Genomic DNA, 27,044 nt, shown 5'->3' on the forward strand with positions numbered 1-27,044 from the left:
TACTGAGAGCCTCATGCCCTGCTTCTGTAAGTCCTGATCCAAACAATCATGGTTTTTAAAGTTTGGATCAAACTCAGGAAGCTTCTGCCAGCTCTTAAATTTTCATTTTTCATTATCTTCGTTACACCAGTCTTCCTCCTTCATTCCCTTATTAAGATTTACCAGCAAAGGAATAAGCTAAATTGGAATCAATATAACTAGAATTATACTTTGGAAAACAATGCCAGATTCAATCACAGAGGGTTACTCTAAAAATGAGATATAAAGCTCTGCTTCCCAGATATATATTCAATAGAATGACCTCTCTCCCTAACCTGTCAGTCTGTGTCACGTTGACAGATCGTATCTTGCTCTGATAGAGGCCCCTGGAAGCTGTAATTTGTCAACAAGTCCCTGAGCTGTGCAGATTTGGGATGGATTTCTATGATATAGTTTCTACTCTGGCAATAAGATAGGAACAAGGTAAATCCCCGGAATTATGTGGGAGTCAGTGACCTCATCAAGGACTTTATCCCTTTTTCTCATTGCATAGGTGTCTAACCCCTTGACCGAATTACGAACTGAAAGAAAAATGTCTGTTTTTCCTCTAGACATCTCTCTATATTTAAAGTTTCTTCAGCAAACAGATTAATTAAATTATTTTATTTTAATTGGTGCTGGAAGCAGTAGTGGTAATTATGGCAGCATTAGATTGCAGAGAAACTGTTTTTCAGCCTTGAAGCTGAAAAACTTCAACTAAATGTCCTGAAATTGTTTGTGCCAGGCATCCTCCTCGTGCTGAATTAGTTCATAAAATTTCACCAGAGCAGTTAATCAGTTCCTTAGGGCAAGATTTAAGAAAAATATCATGCTTTGAAACAAACAATTGCCATTAATAACTTCAGTGTTGTCTCTGTAATTTGGCTGGAAACTCTGGAGTCTAAAACCAAATTTTTACTGCTTTTTATAGAAATCCAGCCAAATTTGGCCACATTACAAGCCTCTAGCCACATAGAGACTGGGAAGATGTGTTTCTGCACAATTTATTTCTCCTGAGTATTCTTCAGCTCTCACTGCTCTTAGCAGTCTTGTTTCATTAAGTAGCATAGCATGTCTTTCCTGCAGTTGTTCTTCCTTGCAGGTGGGAAAAAAACATAGTTTTGATACTAGAAGACACAAAAAAAGAAAAAAATAAAAAAGTGAAACAAAAGAGGATTGGACTAGAAAATCACAAAAGAAAGGAAAGGGTAATTTTTAATATTTGAGAATTTATGTTCTTTTATCCTAATTAGATTTAACCTACCATTCTTTAACATAAGGATGTTTCAATTTATGTTCTTTTTTTTTTTTTTCCTTTTTGGTGATGAATGTATGAAATCTTCACTTAAACTACAGCTCTGTGTAATCATTTGCTCAGAACTGCAGTGTCTCTAACAAAATAAAATAAAAAATGCCCCTACAGCTCAAGCAAGGCATAGCAAGGAAAAAAAGTGTTTATAATATCCAAAAAAAGATGAAAATAGTCTTCTATCCAGACAATCAATTTCTCAATGGTGCCCAATAGACATGTTGAATCAGGTATTTAGCTTACACAGCTGCCCAGAGGAAAACAAGCACCATATTGCTACCCATCTCCATTTGCCAAAGATTGGCAATTATACCAGTTGGAAGGTGGTAACAACCTTTCATTGTGTCAGTGAGTATATGCCGGTGAGTATATGCACAACCTCCATGCTTACCCTCACAGTATTCTTAATTACATTAAGATGATACCTGTAGCACAGACAAATTATCCTACTAATGTTACAAAGTTTGTGACTCAATGCAAAAGTGATGGGGAAGAATTCCCTGGTCGGCATTAAGTGGGTATATACTTGGTGTAGATTTACCTCCAGGCTGGAATTAACTGATTTCCTGTTTCATTCAAAATCCTGTTCCTCTCTGTGTCCAGCTTTACACATAAATAGAAAAAATGCATGGTGATGTCATAACTTCATCATAAAGTACATTTTCCTCATTGTAAATTTGACAGGTTTTGGTTGTATCTTGAAACATCAGGCTTTATTTCCCTGGTAAACACAAATGGCACATTGATGCATGAAGGTAGAAATAAGAAAAACAAAAACTGTAGTGATCGACACTTTTCATAACTTACTATCTACCCTTTCGCAAGACTGTCTGAAAGTACCTTTTTTGCCTTTTTATCCAGATAGCTGGAAAGTTACTTGCATGAATCATGATATCCAAATACAAATAAAGACAAAGGCTGAATTTTCTGACCTAGAATTTGAATATGCACCAAACATTTCATTCATACATTTTTTTCATTCAGCTTTATGTTCAAATACAGAAAGGAAAGACTACTTCACTGGCTGGAAAGCTAAGTTAAGATTTGGACGTTCATAAGGTTTGCTCCTTGTTTTACTGCAGACTTGCTACATGCTACTGGATGAGCTCCCAAAGTGCAAAAAGTACCTTAAGTGGTAGGCAGTGGTAGTCCTTATGGTAAAAATTTAAACTCTATTTAAACCACACAATAATGAGCAGGTTAAGCACGCTTCCATTTAGCATGCTGGCAGGTCAAATGCCAAGACATACCCAACATGGAAATTCTAGGAAGAAGATCCCTGTTTCAAAAGTCAGGCAAATTCTAGATTCCTAGTGATTTCTCTCTGTACGGTTCCTCAAAATACAAAGACATATTTCCTCCATGTTCTCTCCATATTCTCCAGTAAACAAAGCCACTTGGGGAAGATGAGCTGAAAAACAAATATATTTTGGATCTTTACACAGCTCAGACATGAGCTGAGTGATAGGAATACAAGCCAAAACAGTTAAAGGCATGTTCAGAAATTAATATCACTAAAAAATCTTAGAATATGAAAGCTGGCATGTTTAAAGAGTCAAGTTGCCTCCAGGACTAGGTAATGCCAAACAGGGATTTTCTAGGACCTTATTTCTATGTAAGTCCTTTTAGCTGCCCATTCCATTCTGTGGAATACAGGTGCTAGCACTATCAAACTATGCAGGATTACTGTGCTAAAGAGACTACTGTGCCTGGGAAAAAAAAAAAAAGGGGGGCTGGAGGGCAAAAAAACCCCGCATCAAAATTAGGAAAATGAGATAAATGAGCACATTAATATGGATTGAGCTTTGTTCAAACATTTCATGGGTTCAATCTGATCCTTTCACCCTTGAATCTTCTCTGTGAGGTACTGTTAGAATATATTCCTGTAGAATTACAAGTGGATGATTTGCAATATCCAAAAAAGTCAGACTTTATTGTAATGTTCTTGTGTTGATTCATCTTCTGTGCATTAACTGATACTTGTGGACTTTTCCTTGTAGGTCTCGACAGAAGAAGGTATAAGCTTAGCCAGAGAATACTCCTGCTCCTTTTTTGAGACTTCAGCTGCTCTCCGCTTCTACATTGATGATGTCTTTCATGGACTAGTGAGGGAAATCCGAAGGAAAGAGTCCTCACTGCCTACAGTAGAGAAGAAGATGAAGAGGAGGGATAGTCTGTGGCGGAAACTGAAAGGATCCCTGAAGAAAAAAAAGGAAAGTACAACCTGATGGCAATTCCCTGTGAGCCACCAATCAGGAGCTGACAACAGTAACCTGTAACAGTTCAAAAAGGCAGCACTGACACAGAATCTTCCAGACCAGGTCCTGGTGTTCCTTCCCTTCAGCCTTCATGCAGAAGTAGCTCCTTGAAGGCCCAATTCATGGTTGCCTTGTGGCTCCTCTGTATTATAGATAAAGTCACTTAGCATACCCTCTCATCCCTTCTCTGCAAATCTGAGTGAAGAAAATACTGTATTTTTTGCCCTATCATCCCTGACCAGTCTTCAAATGCTAGGAGTTAAGCCAGCATCCAAGGCAGAACTAGCATCCACCAGCTGTAGGACAAGGGATGCACTTATTGCCTCCTCTTTAAATGCATGCATCATGTCACCATCCCAGGAATGAATAACATTGATTCCAATAGACATTTTGACTGTTAAAGGACTTTAGAATTTGCCTTTCAGCTTTTCATTCACTTGTAGGCTTAGAGTTAGGCTGTGCTCTGCCCACGAGTGTGTGTGTCTGTATGCAGATGCGTGTGTATGAACCAGGCCTCAAGGGAATGCTAAGGGCTCCCAATTTTGACCTTGTAGAGCCCCATCCTCATTTTGTCCTTTCAACTTAAAAGGAAGAGTTGGCAAGCATATCATAAGTCATGCTCCAGCTGTCTGGAGGCTGCAGGGCTACAGCTCTGTGTCTTCTAATCTCCTCACCAGGGCTGGCTAGCAGAGGTGTGGTGTCCTACAGACATGTAAAGCATCAGAATCATAAACCAGTTTGGACTGGAAGGGACCTTTAAAGGTCATCTGATCCAACTCTCCAGCAATGATTAGGGACATCCTCAAATAGACTAGGTTTCTCAGAGCCTGGCCTTGAATGTTTCAAGAGATGGGGCATCCACCACCTCTCTGGGCAACCCGTGCCAGTGTTTCACCATTGACCATGCTCTTGTGTCCTACCAAGGAGTGCACAAAAGCACTGTCTGTCTGATGCTTCCCAGAGCCCTTCCCAGAGCAGTAAAGCTCTGTCCCAGCATGTAATAACACCTACAATATAACATTTAACCCTCGACTTACAGGAGAATTGGGTTAGGTCATCTTTCACAGTCCTTGACCATCCAAGTGAATCATTTGATCAAACTGTTGGACAAGTCTTTTAAATGTTCATTTTTAAAGCTGGTATGAAATTGAGTATATTCTCATTGACCTTTTTTTTTCCTTCAGACTTCTTTTACTATTGATTTATTTTTAAATTTTACGAATAAAACATGCATACATTTTGTCAAAAAACAAAGATTGTGATTTACATGAAACAATACTGGTAGTCAGTGTTATTTGTGTCTGTCCAGGTGTGATAACTGATAAAATTAGAAAAAATTATGGACGTTTTTCACTTTTTTTCTTTGACAATTTTGCAAGATTTCAATTAATTATAGTTTGGATGATCTGAGGGACAGCTGATTTGTTTTACTCAGTTAAATTTGAAGAGGTTATGGCTTTATAAAGAATTTGAATTCATTACAATCTGATGATTTTTATCCACTTTCCTATCCTCTCAAGAAAATTCAGTGATATTTTTTGACTTGTCAAAAATTCCCCATCAAAATTAATACTTTACTGTATTTAGCTAGATAATATGTGTCTATATTTCTATTTTGGAAAGATTATTTCAGAGGAGTACAAACACATACATGTATTTAAGGTGAATTTTCTTTTTCATGCCTCCAACAGCTAAAGTCTGTATTTATACTATTGCAATTACTATTATTATTTTACCTGTATTGCAATATAGATTTTAGGTCAAGCATCCTAGAGACAAAGAGATGTGCTTGTCCAAAGAGTTTATGAGCTAAGTATTGGTGGAGGGACAACAGGATCCTGCACTGAACAGATGGCAACACTAAATAACAAGGGGAAACATCTGTGATTGTTCCAATACTGCACACTGCATAAAGCGGGATGAAGCCATTGTTCCACGCATGAGACCATAGAAATTGCTATCCTGAGAAACCTTCAGCAGATGCCTAAGCTCTGAGTCAATTGAAAAACATTTACTATTGGTTATTATGTCTTTTCACCCACCCTACTGAGGGACATACTATATCAACACTAGCTTGGCTTTGTAGTTTTAGGGGTGCCTTGCTTCTGGTCAGTGTTCTGTACAGAAAAGATAGCGAAAGAGGGTGTAGATACAGTCTAAGATTAAACCTTAAATGGATTCATAAATTAAACATGCCCATTCTCTGACATTAAGGTCATCTGGCACGGATCAACATCTTTTCCTGCTATTAAGTTATGATAGCCTTCACAGCAGGGTTACCACACACAAACAGACCACACAGTGGTTACAAAAGTGTTGTCCTGATACGGTCTGTGACCAAGCTAGGGACTATTTTAACAATTTAATGGTATAGATGTGCTCATGTGCCTCCCTGAATATGTTTGTATTACTAGCACAGATGCAGCTTATGTAGTCATATTTTTAGGTGTACTAAGCCCATAAAATGTCCAGGTTCATGTCTCCATAACCAGCACCTACATTCCACATTTTGAAAGATATTTTGTACTAGGTTAGTCTCTTCAAGAAGAATGAGGCATCATACTCTCTGATGTTCTTCTGCTACATCTTCCATGAGTAATTTCAAGCATCTGAATATGTAAGGGGCAGAAAGGTCTGGATTTATCTCACTCCATTTTGATCATATAAAACCTGAGCATGGCATCCAGTCATTAAGACTTTGGCTAATAAGGAGAGAGGGTTTCCTCTGGTTGGTGATTTGTCATCTAGTTTGGATGAATCACTCCCTGAAATGCCTGCCTCTTTCCAATGACTATTCGTCACTCCATAAAGAGCAGCTTGATTTCCAACTGAACTTTCTGGTGGCTAAATTCAGTTATGATAAACCCTATTTTTAATGATATGTCCACCTAATATATATGACAGAGAAAGGGGCTGTAAATCCTTGCCATTTAATTTTGTCTCTAAAACACCCGACTATCTTTTATTTTGAAAATGAGAAAGTCATTCTGATTTACTATTGTCCAATTCCTCAATAATCTATAACGCTTAACCTCAGTTAATTGAGCAGAGCTGATGGAGGTTATAGTCAGTGAGGACAACGTAAGTCATAACTGCATTAGGGGCTTAGTGCACCTGCTTTACCTAATTAATCATATGGTTCCATCACAGATGACTGTATTTAGCTGTCAAACCTAGCTGACAGAGTTAAAAAACAGTGTCTAAACACTTTTCTGTCTCTGACTAGTCTCTCATCTAATCATGTCTGGAAGATTTGAAGAAGGAAATGGATCATTTTATTTTGTTGTGTTGCCTGTAGTCCCATGAAGGTGGCAGTCATAACTTACTCCGCTGTCAGATTGTATTGCAGTTGGACCATAACTCATCTTCCTCCAGGATTATAATTAAAGCAGCTAATAAATAAAATAAAATAAGAACACTTTGCAAATGTATCCATAGAGTCTCTCACAAATACATAATATACGGTAGTTAATTACCCTTCTTCCCAGCTCTGGCAGATCACATACTGTATCTACTTGAGAAGTAATCTGGGGAAGGCCTTAAGTCAAGATGGAATATTGCAGTACTTAAGCTTTTCTTTTTCATGGGTTTTGCATACACACCTTTGGACTTCAGCACAGAAACCACCTGAGTTCCATCAGATTGTCAGTTCATGAACTACGTTAATGGTCTGATGTCTTTACGAATGATGGAAAATAATTTTACAGACACAATAAAATGCATATTTTGAGACTGAGTTGTAAGAATGCATAGCTAGAATAAAAAGCAGGAATTGTCTTCACTTTGTCTGCTATATATATTTCATAATATATATACACACACCTAATATAAACAATATATGTAAACAAATCTAGAGACAATAATACATATAGTTTCTATATGTCTCTAATTCTTAGCCTTTCTTAGATACTTGGGATGTCCCTGTATCATGACAGATAGAAAAAACCATGCAACAAACAAAAGATGGGCCTTAGCAAAGTTTAGTGTCTCATAGTGATGATTTACTCTCTACAACTGTGTCAATACCTTCTCCCAAGTTGAATGTTACTCTCTGTGGGCCAGATTGTGATATTTGTGATAAGCAAAATAGCTGCCAGTGGGCCTTCTTGTAGAGACAGTAAACAAAGTTACCTGCAGTCAACTCAGAAGGTGATACTGGGATAATGATGTTGAATGTTAAACTAAAGACCATAAATTAATTTTATATAAATTACAAAAAAATTATAGTTAGCTATAGGAATGCACCAGTGTTTGCCTGAATTTGTACCAGGAGTTGAAGCATGAATGTCTAACATAGACAATTATGCTAATATAATTCAATTAATTACACTTACAGTAGTTATCCATATTTAGATACCCACCTCAGGGACTCTTATTTATACAAGTGTGCATCATGCACACTGCTCATTGTTTATGATTCTGAAAAAATCCCTGAATATTAGCAGAATAAAGGCAAAATCACAGAATGTGACTTTAACACAGTATTGAAATCTTAGTTCGCATAAAAATTGAATGGCAGTTGAATAGAATAGTGTCTTGGACCAGGTCTGATCAGCTTCATTTTCAGCGCTGTTCGTATCTTGATCTGTCCCTTCAAGTATGTGGAGCTCCTTAGGATGTCTGCCTGGCAAAATGATTTGTGATGGGGATGACATTGTCTCACAGATGCTGTGAAAGTCACCCCAAGTGGCATTGCCCTACACCTCTAGCTTGATTTATCACTCCCTGATGCTCCTGTTTCTAAGCCTCCTCAATTTGAGCTCTCCAATTTTGTTACATTGCGCTGAATTATGAGGTTGTTTTGTGATGAGGACAAATGTCCACTCAAGAGCACCAAACTCATTTCATGATCTGAACTTTTCCCCCAAGAGGTAATAAAGACAAGAACATCCAAAGCCATTGCATCACCTACTGTATATCTTCTGTCAATAGATAATTAATGTGACAATGAGTTTCTCCCGTTCTCGCACTTCGTCATGCGTCAGTTTTTTTACAGTGCTTTTAGACGTACTATTGTTTCAACAACTACATGACCTAGCTCAGAAGTCATTATTTTTCATGGCTGCACTTGGAACAGAATTCCAGTTAAAGAACAATGTTAAGAGGGTAAAGTGAAGCATGTTTTTTATATTAATGTTATTTACCTTTATTTGTACCAAATAAAACAATACCATCTTACTCTTACAGTTTAAGCATAATGTTAGAAGAGGAAGGCACTCCTAGGAAATACAGTGGACAAAAGTTTTTTATTTATCTGGTCTTCCTGCATTCTGCAAACAAGATAGTTCAGAATTCTTGGTCCTGGAAACAATAATTCAAGATATAGGTCGTAGATTTGTTTCATAAATGGTGGTTGTGACTTCATTTGGCCCCTTCCAACCTGGTAGCCTGACAAAGATTCCTAGGCAGTACCTTCCACTAGCTTATCTGCAACCACTATGCATCAAGGCTAGCCTCTCCACCTTGAGCTCCATCTAGATAAACTCATTATTTTTCATTTTTATTTCACTTGTTATATTGCATCACTCTCAGCAATACAAAAATTGGTCTCAGGTACTTTTTGACAAACTAAAGGCACTGCATCTTCTGCCTTCTTCATAAATTTCCCGCTAATTTAATGTTCATACTGAGGGGAATGAGTAATATTTTTACTGACAAAATTTTGCAAAGTCACTCAGCTTTCTGAATAAGAAGCTAATAGTTCCTGCAAACTGTCTTTGCCTCCACTGCTAGACATTGCTGACTAATCACAGATGTCTTTTTACCTAGGACATTGAATGAATAAGCTTGAACACTTAAGGTATTCAGTCAGTATAAGTGGGCAGTTCTTCTGAAGACAATGGAAAATCTTACAGTTGATTCACATTCGTCTCCAGAAAAGAATTAGACATTATTGCATGACGATAAGTATAATTCAGTTACACAGAGGAAGGTGAAGTTTATGTCCCTGAAAACTTACAAAAGCCATAACCCAGAGGAAAAGACAACGTGAGGAAGGCAGAACAAACAGATTATTAGTAATAGGAAGGATAGGCAGAGGCAGTAGAAGAGAATATAGTATAAGCAAATGTAAGAAAATCAAGTGAACTCAGAATACCTTACAACTTTCTCCAATGTGGATGTGTTTTAAGGTCTTCTAGACAGAGAATAAGAGCAGATATAATGACAAAAAGATAGAAGACTATCTCCAGAGATTTGATTCAAGTGCATACAGCATAGTAGTTTGATGGAAGATATCAAGATGAATGGGTGATACTAACAGCAACATAAAATGACGATTTGCTTCATTGTGTGGATGATGCAATTTGGTTGGCCTAGAAAATGAAGGGAAGAGGTCTGAGAGATAACTACTGCTGTGAATATGCAAGACAGTTTGGGAACATATTTTAATAAAAAAATAATATGGAGAATACAGTACAGAATGGAAAATTAAACAGGAAGAAACAATACAAAAAATCAGTAAAATCAATGGGAAGTTTGGATTTCCCTCCCTGCAGTAGGCATCAAGTTTCTAATAAGAATCTGATTATAGAATGAGTTGCCCCTTACTGAAGTTTCTTTGCATACTTATGAGAAAAAATCTCCCCGTGGTGTCTGCCGGCTCCCCATATTGTGTACGCTTCAGAAACTGAAAATGGTTGATTCCAAGCCAACAGTTGCAGAAAAAGTGGGATGCTCACCTCTGTATTTTGGAATGATAGTAGAAAAAGACGTCATTTATATGCTCCATAATTAACATAAAAGATAGTATGATAGCTCCCTGCTGAAGATTTTAAATGATACTTCAAATACTTGGTTTCACCTGGGAGAGCAGCTACCAGTTTGCAACCAGTGCATGCAGTTCATTTGTTGCTGGCTTTTTCCCTCCCACTGTTCTCAGACCAGATGTTAATGAAAAATGTAGGAACCTGTTTCTGCTCTCCTCTTTAGTTAATAAGGTGTTCACCAAATACTCCTAAGTCTTTATCTAGCAAAATTGGATGAAATCCAAGTTATCAGAGAATACAGCAGGGATGTCTTTAAGGAGGCAGATGTTCGAAAGAGTACTTTGAAGAGTTCTTCGACCTGTGTGCAGTTGATTACTATTATGTGGATGAAAGATGAGAAGAAAAATAGATAAAAACACAAAGCCTAGGAGAATATGCTATACCTGTCAACAATAAACTTCAGAAAGACTTAAGTTATAGAAACTGTAAAATATTGCTGTGATAAAACTTCTGAGCCAGGATAGACCTTCAGGGACTACAAACAAATTTTAGATCAGTCAGTACCATATCAGTTCTTTCACCTGACAGAGACTTCAATCCACTTGCCACTGTGTGATAAAAATCCTTATAGAGAATCCCTGTGATTCAAATAGATAGGAGAGGAAAAGACATACTGTGACACAAAAGGACTTTTGCTTTTAATGGATGAGGAGGTCTAACTGGTTTGTAGACTGCCCACCTGTGTCAGATTTTGTAAATCAAGAGAAAGTATGAAGACCGCCGTTAAAATCTCTCAATACGTTATGGCAGTATGTTAGTGTCAATAATTTCACTGATATACAATTGTCTGTGACGATCTTCAGCCCGGTACTGAAGCAGACAGTCCTCCTTGGACAAGATCTTCCAGATACCATATAGAAATTGCAGCCCCAGATATTCATTTGTGGCCATGTGGTTCACCAGTAGACTTGTGTTGATAGCGAGTGCTAAACCTCAGGCTTTGCCTTGCAAACCTTCTGTTTGGTTTGCAGTCACCTGCAGGTCTTACCTAGGGGCCAGAGACTAACAGACATGGAGCCTGGGGGAGTAACTCCCCTTGTTTCATCCATCATAGCCCTTTGGTCTGTGTCTGGTCCTTTCCCCTGGGGTGGCCAAGAGCAGGAGCACGATCACCACTGGAAAGCCATTTGCATGCAGATGTGCTTCCCAAACCACCCCTCAGCTGTGTTGATCAAACAGCAGGTGAATGACAGCTCTTCTTGACATAGCTTTTCTTGAAAAAAAAAAAAAAAAAAAGAAAGAAAAGACAAAAAAAAGGTCAAAATGCTAGAGTTAAATAAAACCTTTTTGGAGCTGTACATATTCTTTTCATCTTTTAAAGCAGGGCAGGCACTCTCTGACTGCTTTCTCACTCGAAAATACATGCTCTATACATCTTAAATAATCTTAGAGACATACATGTACAATCATACAAACACACAATGTGTTCAAAACCCAGAATTTACCTATCCTAATCTATCTTCCAACCTCTATCTGAAGTAAAGCTAGGGTCAAAAAAAAAAAAGTATTTTATTTTCTCCATGCCTTTTTGCCACCACAGGGAAATAAGAGAGACCATATTCTTGATAGTATTACTGAAAATACCTACAGCATCTATTTTCTATTTGCCTCTTTGGTATCTTTCAGGTACTGTTTTCCTAAACATACAAACCAGAACACTCTCATTTTCATTATAGAGAAAGTCAGGAAAAATAGCTTAAATTAAATATATAACATTTATTTGGCCATATTCACCTAAAAGTAGTATGAATGTGTAGAAGTGCATCTGATTGGGCTTGTAATAGTTCACCATGAGAATGAGTAGGCTATTGGCACTTAGTGGAGTACTTGTGTAAGACTTATCTTAGTTGCTTCTAATCTATGTAATAAAAGTGGGCCAGAGGGAGGACTCTGCTGAGACAAATTTGGGTATGTATGTTCATCAGTAGCTATTTGGCTAACTTCCAACTGGTGAGACACATTTTGTAGTAGCAAGACTTCCAAGTGAACTGATAAAGGCCTTTGCATTTAGGTCATCTATATTTAGACAAGATAAAGTGCTATGTCTTGTCCTACTAAGAACTGTCCCAGTTTAATAGATCATTTCTCTTTCCAGCTTTCACATTTCTACAGGGGGCTGTTGTGTTGCTGACTACAAAACAATATCTGAGTTGAAAGAGCTATGATTATTATTTACCTAGAAATAAAATGCACTTATCTTTAGAAAATAATAAGTCAAAAGGGATAAGGATGTAATTCATTCTGATCATAGTATTTTTGTGAGACATTATTTAGTTAAGTTTCTCAGTTTAAGCACCTGTGATGTTTAGGTAATATGACTAATATCTATTATGGGTTTCCCTCTTCTTATAGGAGGGAATGCTCTCAGTAAGTTTGTGTTTTGGTATACTTCCTGTTGCTTTATCTTAATTAAATATTTACAATACAGAAGAATGTATGTTTTATACTTCAGTCAACCAAATTCCTGTCTCCTGCTGAAGCCAAAGCAGAATCCCAGGAAAGAGGATTTAAAAATATTCGTATTTGTTGTGTATGCTCGTTCAGACACAATTCTTCAGAAATTTCCTGTGTGAGATGTTATTTCTGTGATTTCAGGGATCCTCAATTGGGCCTCCTCATGAATTTTTTCTAGAAATCTTTTTTGGGCCTCTAAACTTTTGCATCCACAACATCCAGACTTAGTTGCATGAAGAATTCATCAGAAACCTGGAAAAATGCAAACGATTTTCCTTTTCTTCTCCAGTGGTTGAAAGGGTATTTTGTAAATGTCATAAAAGTTCACAGACTTTCTCTGGATATAATCTGTAGAAAACAGTGTCTGGACTTCTAAGGTTTGATTTCATTAGCTAAATGAAGGCTTTTCTTGGCCCTTGAGTGATTCAAAGGCATTTGCAACACCCACAGAGAGCTGGCAGACACAGCACAAAGAAGACACCAAAGTCGTTCCGCAGCAGCAGCAGCCAGAAGACCTACAGGACACTCTGGGACATCCTGAGGGCGTGAGGACTCCTTGGGCAGGTAGCTATTAATAAGAATATGGGAGACAAACACAAGCACACCATAAGAAGGTGTTTTGTTGTGAATTGCTCCCGTAGTATGATTCCTGTCAATGTCCAAACAGTGCCAGGGTATTGATTCTAAGAAGCTAGGTTTGCCCTGAAGGAATATAAAGCCAGGTAACACCCTCAGTACTCTGAGATGCATCAGACAAACACATTTTTCATGTTTTACAGATAGGTGCAGAAATATCCATCTCATTCTGTGATTCTGGGTCACATACTCTTCTCCAACATAAAATGACAAGATTGTCCTCTAAAATAATCACTAATGAAAAACCTGTAACTCCTCACCACACGAGAAGCAAGCTATTTCATGTTTGTCACAGCAGCTCCCTGAATGAATTTTGAGTGTCGTGTGTGGCACAACAAAAAAGCACAAGACCAGCGCAGCCAAAAAAAATATTACTAGGAATATTTTCAAGTCACTAGACCATGTCAGAGATGTTTATGTGTGTTTTGTTGCATTGTAAATATAAAAACAATTTTAAGAGAATTGTGGCAGCTTCTCTGAAATGTGACAGAAGTTCAGCTTCTGTGGGCAATCAGGAAGAAATATGAGAAACCTTTGAGTCTGTAGTGAAAACAAGTGCTATGGAATCTAGAAGAAGTAAAGCACTGAACAAGCTCATTTTTTTGAACAAAGGCCATCCTCAATGGAGAAAAATGTTTAAAGCAGTTACTCGTTTACTTGAATAGATCTTGAACTTTTAAGAATGTTGTTCTGTTCCACATTGGTTCTGGGTAACACTACCTGCTTTTCTTCAGGTATGTTTATTTTATCTTAGTCCTGGTTCACCTGATAACAGAAATTAAAAATTAACATTACCTCTATGGGTCATATAGTCTAAGCCTTAGGGATTTAGGGATATTTCTGAAATCTTCCCTAAACTATATTTGCTTGGGTTTTTTCGAAGTTAGTTATCAAATTATCAGCAAATTCATTGTAAGCCAACAGTCTAATCAAGTCACCTCCCAAGTTATTTTTATAATGATACTCTATACTATTACCGTCCCCACACCCCAAAAATCCCATAAACATGTACACAACACAAAGGCACAACAGCATCACAACATAGCAACAGGTTTGTTTGTTGTTGTTGTTGTTGTTGTTGTTTTCTTAATCCTAGAATTCTTTGACAAAATAAGAATTAAGCTGTAGTATTCAGGTTCAATCAGCTCTCAGTGATTTAAGAGACATTTCAATTAGGAAACATAGGAAATTTAGAAATTATTTTTAAGAGCAATAAACTGGTCTATAGAAAGCTTCCCATGGCTACACTGTGTTCGGTGAGGTTTTCCCTCTGTTTAAATGTAGCTCTAGAGTGAATTATTTCCAGTACCTCATGTGTATGAATTTAAGAACATAAATATTTTTTGAAGATCATGTATAAAAATTACGTACAGTTCAGGATATTTATATACAAAATTAACACAGCAACTAAAAATCTGTAACTTCTTGACAGAAAATATTCATTTTTATTATTAAAATATCTACTTGGCATGTTTTCCTTGTTTCTAGTTCAAGTTTTACATAATAAACCATGAAGAATTGTTTTCTTGTTTTCTTGAAGGCAACTTTGACAGAAAACTTAAAAACTTAAAACAAAACAAAACACCCAACACAAAAGAATTTAAGGACTTTGAAAAAAATGCATTTCTTTTCCTTTCCTATTTTTTTGGTAATCTGAGCTATTTGATGGTTGCTAGGGAATCAGCAGAATCTGCCATCATATTTATAATGTTTTGTCCGAACAGTTTTTTCTTTATGGCAGTGACATTCCCCATGCTCCTACATGACCAGGTAGGGCCTAAAGCAATGGTATTTCTTCTTGCTTTTTGCAAAACTAATACTCACTGACCCTCTTCCTGAACCAGTCCACATTAGCTAAACCTGTGGAGCAGAAATGTCACTCAGCAAAACAAGAGCAGCAAAATGATGAATTTTCTGCCAGTTTAGCACATGAAATCTGGCAGCAGAAGGAGGAGGGCAGGGCCATGGCAATTTTAACTTGATTTCCTCCAAATGTCTTAGAAATGTAGCCTTGGGCCCTAAGTAATTCTGTGCTTGGCAAATGTGTTTGAACATTAAAGAAAATGAAGACATTATAAAGGGTTTTTTACAAATAATTCTCTCTTCTAATTAGGCTTGTTAGAAATTTGGCTTAAAATATGGTTAAATAACAATTTGAAATGCAAGAGAATGGTGGAAGCTTATTATGAAACACTTTTTCCATTCCTGATGTTATGTATCTTAGATTTTTACGCCACTGTCCAGGAGAATAGTATTGGTTTTGTTACATATGATGGCTGCTTCTTTACAGCACCTTTCAACTACCAAATCTGGAGTATAATTAATTTCACAAATGGATCTTCTAGTGCCATAGGTGCATTTTCAGCTTCATACATTGAAGGTAAAAAGAAATCATAAACTTAAGTTCTCCAAAGTGTGTTTATCATTACATATCTTTTGTTTAAAATATGTATGGGGATTCAAAATATTCAACCTGTAAAAAAATCTTTCTGATACTTTGAGAAAACTGGACTCAGCTACAATGAGAAGGATAACATAATTTCATGGAAAGACAGATGCACTGCTGAGCCAAATCAGATAAGGTCCCCCCAACCTCATGATGATGTCGTTGAGAGCACAGGATATTTTGCTAAGCACTAAGAGAAAGAAGATATCAATAGAAACTCGGCTCCTGCTTGAATATGTCTGTAGGAGCCTCCTTCTTACACCAGATAACAGTTTTGCAGTTTATTTTCAAAATGACATTAATATATTTCTGCGTTGCTTGATGACATCTGTAGTACTGTTGAAGAGTATGAGAATCTACATTACAATGTGAAGCTTAGATTTCAGTTTTAAAAACAGATTTGATGTGATTTTATGTAATGTTTTTGGTTTATCACAAAAAAGTGTTTATTTTCTGCAATATCTCATATATCCTAGTTAAAAAGAATAAAAACTCACACACACATACAAAGGCAAAAAAAAAAAAAAGCTATGCATATGTAGGCACACAATTTCCACCATTCCTGCCGGGTGACAGAGGTGAATATCTTCAAAAAAGGCACACATGCACATGCACATCTATGAGTACCTCACATCAGCTCTGTTCTCAACACATATAATTGAAGGCTGAAGAACAAACCAGAGTAAGTTTTACTCCCAGTCTGCTAAAGCAGGTGTCCAAAATGGGTTTCTAAATTTTTTTGTTGAGGTATAAGCATTGCTGAGAGATGAACAATGGGATTTAAAGGCCAGCACTGGTGAATAGTTGAGCCAGTTAGCAGAAAGCAGTGTTCAAAGGCAGTGTGTGAGATCCTGCTTATTTTGTGATATGGAGGCCTACTGAAATCTCTGAGATAACCACCTGTCTCAGGTTGGTATCTTCTTCCGTATTCAAGCACCTAAATGTGTTCATTTTTTCTTGAAATGTACTGAGAGAAGCAGACTAGGATAGTAAGTGAAGATCCCTCTGAATCCAGGATTCAGGAGCTGTGAGGTAGAGAGTTCATCCATCCATAGTCCCAAATTTATGCATCTGAGATGGCTCCAGATGTTGTCTTACAAGTCTGGGTATACCCGTCATTAAGACAAATGTGAAAGTTATTAAAATGGAATGCAGAACAAAGGAGTCAGGCAGAGATTTTTGTGCATGAATTTAGATTTCTAAATTTCATGTTAGAAGCAGAATATTGTTACTCTCCATTTCATATGTCTTGATTTGGAGTGTTTTATTTCTGTTGCATAGTTTTTGTCCAAGTTTCAAAATGCATTATCTGGATGAGAATCCTCCTAAACAGAACACCATTAACAATTACTTCTGCAGATGAAGATGAGGAGTTCTTTGCAAGGATGCTGCTGCCTGCTATAAAAAGTGTGCTTCATTTTTATCAGGTCTCTGCTGCAATTAAGGGACTGACCAGTACTAGCAGTTACATAAAACTATTATCTCACTGGAGCAGTAGAAATAATGTTGCCAAGGTGATTCTGGTTTTTGTGATATTCTAAACATATGGTGAGACAAAAACATTGTAATACAAAGGCTTAAGTCTTACTGGGCACAAAGGCTACACTTCAACTCCCAACCAGGAAACTGGGACTTTCATTACTATGATAATTCCAGGTAAAAGGGCCAAAAATGTTTGCCTTTGCTACAGAATTTAAAATGAATATTCTTGCACAGCCTGGAATATCTTAGCACAGCACCAGGTTTTTATGAAGATAGTGTTAGTTAACATATTTGCATTACTGTATGTTTCAGCTAGGAAAAAAAAATCCAACTTATGTTGGATTCAGATCAAGTCATCCAGGCAAGCTTCCAAAGAGTGGGCTGTTTCCCAAATGACAATAATTTTGTTAGTATACTTCCTGCAGCTCAGCCAACATGTTAAACCAAGCACTTGCTAGTAGGTGATGTTGGCTAAATATTTTGTGCTCACATAATAATGGTTAGATAAGTGGCTTACCTCTGTTTTCACCAAACTAAATTTGTGATTTGTGTTTGCCATTTATACAAAAGGAACCAAAGCAAGTGCTTTATGTGACTGCACTTTATAAAGCTCTCCTGTGAACAGGTATATTTTGAAGTATCACAGGTTTCATTTCTGGAAGCACAGGAAGTAGGGAATATATTAAAGAAATTAAGCACAGGAAATGTATTAAGGGAGGAAGCTTCACCATGATCTCGGTATGTTTTGGCATTCCTCTGCAATGTGGGGCAGCACTGTATGGGTGTGTCTCATCTAAGCTTTGTGCCTGTAAAGGTCAGTAAGCTGTGCGAAGTCTTCTGCATAGAAAATTCAACTATTTCTTCCCTATTTCAGCCTAAAATCTTTACTGCAATTTCACCCTTTCTTTCTAAATTTGACAGTTCTCTCCTCAATTTTTTCTTGTTATTCTTCCTCTTCCGAATAAAACATGAGTGAATTCTGAGCAAGAGCATCAGGACTTAGTTATCAATGACATTATTATCATTATTATCATTATTATTGTTATTATTGTTATTATTGATATTATTGATATTATTGATATATTGATATTATTGATATTATTTCCTTAACTTCTTCATGTGATTATAATTATTTCTTTATTGGTCTTTTGGGGGTGAACGGTGGTGGTAATAAAACATTATTTACAAATCCTGTCTCCAGCTGCACCAGATGGCTAAGAAAGTGTTTCAGTACAGGTGTTTGTGTTGTGGGGTTCGGTTGTGCACCCATATGTGTCTCTCTGTCTGTCTGTGTACCTCTGTTAAATATGGGCTTAAATGTGAGAATATATGAGAGAGTTTTAAGAAAAAAGCAATGGGTTTCAACTTTTTTTTTTAATGAAAAACAGCTTTTCACAAATGATCTGTGTGTTTTATAATCCTAAATTATTAACTATCCACTGCTAAATCTGCCCTCACATATATTCAGATCTGGGAGCATGAAGGCAAAATACTAATGATCTTAAGTCATGGATACTATACCATGAGCAGTACAATAAATCTTTTCTAAATAGTTTTATCATTTTGGTCTATGCAGCAGTTCTGCACGTTTTCTGATAAATTATTATGGAAAATTGGCACCCATTTGAAAATTCTGAGTATGAATACAATTTATTACTGCAAAACATCATAGTAATTAACAATAAATCGAAAAATACAGGGAAAATTCATCTTTCTCATCACCTTATCCAAGCAGACTGTGACGTTATAAGCCAGAAACACCCTAATATATATTTTGTTCTCTTGAATACTGATAGAAATAACTATAGAGAATCAAATCTCCTAGGAATTCCAAATTTCAGCTTCATTTTGTTAGGACCAAAATGTTCAATAACCTTGATTAAATGCCAGCTAGAGATCTAAGTCTGAGACTTCACATAATAAAGCTGAGTCAAATATTAGTTCTGCACAAACCTGGCTCACTTTATACCACCTTTGGGAACTATTATTACCCAGTGATTTCAACAGCATTGGTAAGACCATACTGTCAGTATATTCCCAACACTGGTTTCCTAGGATTGTGGAGAGTGAGCAAAAGTCTCCAATTTACATTTTATTTTCAGGAGGGCAGTCCAGCTCTATTCTGTATTCCGGGTGTGTCTGGTCATAATCCATGATAGTTATTTTTTTACCATCAGCAAAACCAGTCGTCAAAGGAGAGGAAAGAAAAGCAATCACAGTTCCCATGAAGGATTGTTATGGTGGTGGCAGGAATGTCAAAATCTCTCTTGACTTCCTAATACCTGAGGGGGCAGGTTGTCCATCGGCTCATTTTGCTCTTTTTCATTAAAGTGAACAAAACCAGTCAAAACCAAGCAAATTACCATGCAGATAAATAGATATTACATTAAGTTTAAAATATTATAATATGCCACATCTTTGTCTGTAGCAGAAATTTAGATGAGCTGGGAAATATCCGTAAGCACTGGAATATGACCTCTTACGCTGCTAATCTGTCAGAACATTTGCCAGCTTGTTCCAAGCAGCACTTGGAACACTAAATATTTCTTGGGCATTGTTTGGTAATTAGAATAGTCAAAGGACATTTCCTTGTGAACAATTAGCATGCAGCCTCCCTGTTTTTAAAATTTGGACCATTTTCTGGCATAGACATGGGGTATTTTGTTCTCATTGAACTCTGTGTCCTGGAAGATTCCCATGAACACTCAGTTTATTGGTATTGCATTCACCTCAAATTTCTATATTCTAGATCTTTCTTGACTTCAATTCTTTTCTTCTGCAGGATCTACATTTTGTCACATGGAAAACTAATGTCTTACCTTCTAAGGAAGCAAAGCCACATCAGTTTAAAAAACAAAATGAAACAACTATCTGTGATGAAGGATGAGAACTAAGGAATCTTGCTGTCTTGTAGTTTTTATTTCTGACATTATTTGATGCTGGTAATTAATTTCTTAATTTCTTCCATTCCAAAAATCAATGCATAAGTTAAAAATTGTCTCAAATGCAGATAACTTTTTAGCTCGATTACTTGTGTGTAGTTTCCAGTGTTGAAGAAAATCAAAGCTCATGGCATCAGCTGGAATACTGGCAGGTTTTTTCTGCTCCCTGCTCACCTGTTCTGATGAATTGTGCTAAAAGTTCATGTATCTAAGGTGCCCAGTCATTTGCCAAACATAGTTAAAATCTGTCAAATTGATTTATAAGTTATTAGAGAGGCAGGTAAACCAACAAACACACAGACATGTATAGTCATACAAAGCTGTATGGCATAAGCTTTGTTTTTCTTAGGAAATCCAGCCAAGGACAGCTCCTCTTACTAGTTTTGTTATCTAGCCTATCCAGAGTCTTCTATTCCAAGGTGATAATGCTAAGGAATTTATTAATTATTTAAAAAAATTCAGCATGTTAATGGTGAATTATGAGTTCCTCTTTTAGCTTGTGGTACATAAAGTAAACATTAAAAAAAAATGAATTAAAATACCTCAACATTTCATGTATTTTCGTTTGGAAGTCCACGACTGAGGCTGACAAGCCTCTTTGACTTGTAGTCCTTGATAGCATCAGTTATGAAGTTTAATGTTGTAGAATATAGTGTAGTGAACAAATAACTTCGTTATGCTGTCACACTGTTAATATCCTATCACAGCTCTGTGTAGCAATTTGTCATGCTTTGGGACTGCAATATTAACCTGAGTCATTTTAGGTTTTGGAATTACATCTATTTTTCTGGTGCTCTCCCAACTGTGATGAAATCATCTGTAAATGTGCCAAAATCAGGTGATACACTAACACTTCAGTTTGAGATTAAAATTTCAGAAGTTTCTTGAAATCATATACAAGGAGCAGGAGTATTAAATTAGTAAAAGTAATCTCTATCATCAAGTGGATTTATATATAGTATAGCTGTGGAAACCTAAGGATTATAAAGTATTTCATAAACATTAATTAATCACATGTCACTGCAACAACCCTTTGGAGGAAGTGTAAATTATTAATCTTCAGTTTACGCATGGGAGAACAGGCACTTTAATTTCTCCACTCCATAAGAACATACACTCACATTCAAGTATATTCTGAATTATCTGAAAGACTTCAAACTATTAAATGTGCCCTCCTTTTTTCTTTTTTTTTTTTCAGTAAGAAACCACCCTAGTAGTATTTTATATGAAGAATGAATATCCACATTTGCAACAAGGTGTCTGTGTTGATTAGTCCTGGAGACTTGCTGCTCCATTTAAGAGAGAAAATTTCTTTCCGTAATTTCTCCAGTTTAGTTATTGGTTTACTGTATCTTGCTGTTGTACACACAACTCCTGTTTCTTCATTCACAGTTATATATCTCTGATGGAGTTGAACTGAGATGGTGTTTGTATATCCCGGTCTGCAGTCTAATTATGTAAGACAGAAATTGCTTTGTGAAATAATCGTAATAGCCTAAATAAAACTTATAGAGGAAAATGAAAGCAAATAATAAAATTACAGGACAAAGGTTAAGACAGCTCTTATTCAGCTGCAAATGGAAAATAAAGTTTGACAATGTTACCAGGATGGTTAGTAGGCTTGTTAATTTTAGGGGGAACTAGGAGGCTCTTAGCATTAAAAGGCTGAGCAAAACTGTTCAAGACACTGTGATTCTAGCTTCTGACCTACTTCTGTCTATGTAAGTAACCCAGAAAAAATAAATGTACTTCTTATTCCTTCCACTTTCCTATAATTTTTCAGAGAAAAGTTAGTTATGTTCTTAATAAAAAAAAAAATAAAAAAGTCTATCCACTGAAAGGAATCTACTTTTTGTTAACTAGTTTAGTGGTTTATAGTAATAGTAACTCCTCCAACTGCAGTCTCGTGCCTATGTTAGTCAGAGCCTGGGCCAAATACTTTGAGTTCACTTTCCTACTGTAATAAATTCTCTTCAAAACAGCAAATTTTTGGAGACTCTAAATGCCAATGGAAATTTCCAGTTCATGTTTTCTGACATCACACAAGAAGAAATAGGCTGAATGAGAGTGAAAGCTGGCAAGGGCTGGATGCAGTTGTGTTGATGCTAATTCAGGATTTGGGCAGGTATGTCATGTCTGGTGACTGCACATGGTGTCTCTAAGTATTTATGGACTTACAAGAGCCATTTTTAATCCCAGGAAGAAACATGTGCTTGTTCATGGGATGTTCAGTGAGTCCAGTGGTTTACAGCTATGGGACACTTACTATCTACACCTTCTCTTTGTGTTCAGTCAACTCAAGAAATCCATGATGCACAGATCACTTGTTCTGCAAGTCTGACATTTCCCAGATGTCTCAGGGTAACTGTGAATGTGCAGAGCTGTTTTTCACACGTGCTGTGCATATATTCCAGATTCCTGCATATCTGGCAACCTTACTGAAGAAATTTTTCCTCTCAGGGAAAATCTGGCCAAATGGTTGAATCTCCACTTAGATCCATTCAGGATTTTCCAGTAAAGGAAAAATTACCCAGGCATAAGGTCATGCTGCCAAGAAATTCCTACCCCTGCTCCCTACCTGGTCATCCTTTTCCAGAGATCCTAAATGCTTCTGGAGCCCATCAGTCAACACCACTGTTTAGAAAAGCATGTTTCTGTGCTCCTCAGATCTTATGCAGAGTGGATACAGAAATACCTAATTTTTCATTTTTTACTTGAATATATTGCAAAAAAGGACAGTCTTAGAGAGGAGTGTAATGAATGTCATTTTGTCCTTTATTCCAGATGTAGTTGAGCTGAAATTTTCTGGGACTAAACATTAATATGTCCTGAACAAATGGATTAGAGATGCCAAACTGTGTGGAAAACCCAAATAGATCTGCTTATACCATTCAGTAATACCAGTTGCCAGTGGATATTAATCACTGAAATGGTCCACAAGATCCTAACCAAGGCACCTCAGAGGACTTGCGACAATAATTAGATATTTTTGGCTTTTGTTCTTTCAAATTTGAAATTGGAAAGATTTTCTTTCAACCTTGCTTACTAAAAGTTGATTTCAATGACACACAGTGGTGACTTTGTACCGATGGATCAAAACCTTGTGACATAATGGTATGCTTATTTGCTTTCTGCTAGGTAGTTTCTATCCAAAGTCCTCTGTCTTTGCTTTGTCATTTTCTGCTACTGGGTCAAATCTGAGCAATTTTCAAACCCTGATGGGATGGCCACAATGAACAGCACTGCCTGTTTGATTATGCTTTCTTTGGCACACACACTGTGCCAGCATTAAACAATTCTAGCAAATATGCACTATAGGCTTGACATTTAATTGTATCTCAGCATGCAATTGGCTGTGGTTTTGATGGTTTTCAAAGAATGGTATATTAGCCAGATTGCATGAATAGCCTTGTGTTGTTGAACAGCAGTAATGAGGATGTCAGTTGAGAGTTTCAAATGAGCTTTCCTTAGTCATTTAAAGGATTTATGTATGTATCTGCTCGTTTGTCAACTTCTTTTTACATGAGAATAGTGACCTATATTTTTGTATCAATGCACTTGCATGTTCAAACAGTAGGGGAAGAGTAAAGTAGTGCAGACTCACAGACATAGTCTCTTTAAAGTTAAGTTTGCAAACAAAATAAGAAATTAACATAGATTCACTTATGGATAAGGGAATAGCTGTAACAAAAATTACTTTGTTCCCATCCACGATTAGCTACATGTCATGTACTCCATGTTCTGCTGCTACTGCTGCAGTAACTATAAAATAATAGAAGTCCATGTGTAGCATCTAATCATATATACCACAAACCACGCTAATGCATATTTACAAGTGCAGTAAGTGCTGAGTCCAAAGTACAAGTAGCACTTTGCCTTTGGAAAGGATGTTTGTTGTGAGATTCTTATTTATTCAGCCAAATGAGGTGTTGCTGAGTGCAAAATACTCCATATAGTCACAAGCCAAAGACATGTTTATTAAAGGTTTCATACCATCTCACACCTGCAAAAGATAAAGCTGAGCCAGAGCCCAGTAATCAGAAAAATCCAGGATCAGAAAAGAGGGAAACAAAGATAAGGAGAAGGATAGAGGAAATTAATTTCTTGTCTTTAACCATTTGATTCTTTGAGCACACTAGAGCACCAAACACCTTTCAGTCAACCTTTGTTTATTGTTTGGTTAGCCACAGAGTAAAAAAAAAAAAAAAAAAGCCCAAAATATATTATTTACTTTTTCACTTTTACAGGTAGTTTTAAAGCATGTTTTCTGTTTATCTTCTATACAGTTACCACACCCAGATAAAATGTCTTTCTTTCACATAGACCAGAAAGAATCCTAAGAAGTGGACTATATTCCCCGTCAGGGTGGTGTGTATTCCCCATCAAGGTGGTGTATATTCCCCATCAAGGTGGTGTATATTCCCTATCAGGGTGGTGGAGCACTGGAACAGGCTCCCCAGGGAGGTGGTCGTGGCCCCAGGCCTGACAGTGTTCAAGAAGCATGGGACAACGCTCTCAGACACATGGTGTGAAATTTGGGGTTGTGCTATGCAGGGACAGGAGTTGGACTCAATGATCCTTGTGAGTCCCTTCCAGCTCACGACACTCTATGATTCTCTGATTAGGAGGGTTTGTGAGGCTCAGATTTCCAGAACGGGCTCAGTTCCAGGACTTTAGACCCCCTTGGATGGATGGTAACTAATCTCTGAAACTTACTTCTTACTCTGATACCTGAGATTTCACCAGAATGAGGTAAAACTTTCATAGGGAGAGTTACTGTAGAAACCTGTAAGAGAGAAAAATAAGAGCACCAAAAAGCACCACCAGCAAATAAAATACTCTCTTTTTGTTTCTCTCCCACTTCAGGGGAAGAAACAGGGAAGGGAGGTTTTCTCATAAAGAAAAACTATATGTCGAAATTTCTTTGAAGATCTTCCAGAACAGGTACTTTCTATAAAAAGTTATTATTTTCTTCTCGTTCAAAGAAAGAAAAAAATCCACATTTCCTAACATGAGCTAGTTATTATCACCAACTTCTGATGCAAAACTGAAGCACAGAAAGACTATATTTCCAGCCTGATATGCAGTGAGGATTTCTTTCTTAGCAGATGCTCTGTCAGAAAAAGTTTGTAAAGACCTTCACTGTGGCCAGAATACATCAGAAAGTCTTCTGATGGCTTTGTCCTTGTTTGTCTCTCTTCCTTGGTATAAAAAATGAGGTCAGTCTGGCATGTGGATCTTTAAAATGCCTCTAGTATATTTCCTCACCTGCAGGTATTATGAGATCAGGAGACTGAGGTTATATTTATCGCTATTTCTGGAAACTTGCATTACCCACTTTTTAAATATTTTAGGAATGCTCACAATGGAATCTGAATATCATAGTGAAGTGACTTTCAGCTTAAATATTAATGAAAAAGAAAGCTGAAGTAAACAATGCTGCATAAAAAAGTAAGCTATGTAAAAGAGACTGTTTATTAATGTACATTGGTACTCCTGTGGCTGGTATAGACATAACCCCACATTTAGAAAACATTAAAATAGCACCCATAGAAACAATTTCTCTAGCAAGCAGCCTGGTTACAAAAAGAATGATTCTGTAGCCAAAACACAAGCTTGACTTCAATTTGCTTTGATCTTGCTTATAAAAGGAGTTTTGTTATTTTTTTTTATAGCTAATGTTGCAGTATTACAGTGACGTTTTGTTTTGTTTTGTTTTCTCCCTTGACTCTGGTGTAAATCAGGTGAGAGTCAGTCCATCTAAGTAAAGTTTTCTGTTGTGTTTTGGGTTCAATATGTGGAAGTTAATGAGTTGGACGTAAATAAAGCAAATATTAGAAATATATTTGAGAAAAAAATATGTTAATTGACTCAAAAGGCTTTCCGTTCTGTGATCAGAAGTACCCGACACCATTTGGAAGAGTTGTGTGGCAACACATTTCCTATCCAATGATTTTTTTTCCTCTCCAGTCTGTTTCAGGACTGTTTCAAGATCTGTCAAATTTGCTACGAAAAAGGAGGGTGAGAAACCTGGATCTACTCACAGCAGCTAATAGCCCAACCGCCACCTGCCATGTCAGGGAGCTATTTTACATTTCTTTTCTCCTTTTTAAAGATCAAAGCCTTGAATCTTCTGATGTATGGTATCAAGTCCTAAATATGCGCTGCAGAAGAAAGAGGTTTCTAAATCTCCCAGCTGAAATATTCCCAGTTTGTACAAATAGTTAAGTATTAATTAGAGATGGCAATTAAACCTAGATCTCCATGTGAGACAAAGTTTGAAAATTACTAATTTTGAGTTAGTCTTTGGCATTTTTTATCTCAATTCCATTCTGGACCCAAAATTTCAGGCTGGAAAATATATTCCCTAAAGGTTCCTGGCGGTTTACAGCCTGTAGTTCTGACCTTTCCATATGTATGTGTGTGTGTGTATGAGCAAATGTCTCCAAAATTTATTCTTATGACTTAGATATGCATGTTTTGCCTGTTTTGACTCAGTTAAAATTACCCCTTTTCTGTTGATTCAAATGCCCCAAGGTTAACTATCCACTGGGACATTCAGCTCCAATGATGTTCAGATCATGAGAGCCATTCACCTCAATTCTCTGAGGCTCAGCACAAAAAGAGAAATGCCAGTGTCAGGAGGCAGGAACTTGGAGGATAGACCTTCAAAAATCTGTATTTTCACAAGTAAACTAAGTAAGTTCTATATGATTGCTTGATTTTTGCATG

General features: G+C 36.9%; 1 protein-coding gene across 1 annotated transcript in view; it reads left to right on the plus strand.

Annotated features, from left to right (window-relative positions):
* The window catches only part of RIT2 (Ras like without CAAX 2), a 184,670-nt gene extending 181,115 nt beyond the window's left edge, over nucleotides 1-3,555 (plus strand). Inside the window, exon 5 of the mRNA XM_065657149.1 lies at nucleotides 3,328-3,555. Coding sequence (XP_065513221.1) covers nucleotides 3,328-3,555 — 228 coding nt within the window. The remainder of the gene's footprint in view (nucleotides 1-3,327) is intronic.
* Nucleotides 3,556-27,044: the final 23,489 nt, after the last annotated feature.

Source organism: Caloenas nicobarica, chromosome Z, assembly GCF_036013445.1.
Source record: "Caloenas nicobarica isolate bCalNic1 chromosome Z, bCalNic1.hap1, whole genome shotgun sequence".
NCBI classification, from domain to species: Eukaryota; Metazoa; Chordata; class Aves; order Columbiformes; family Columbidae; genus Caloenas; species Caloenas nicobarica.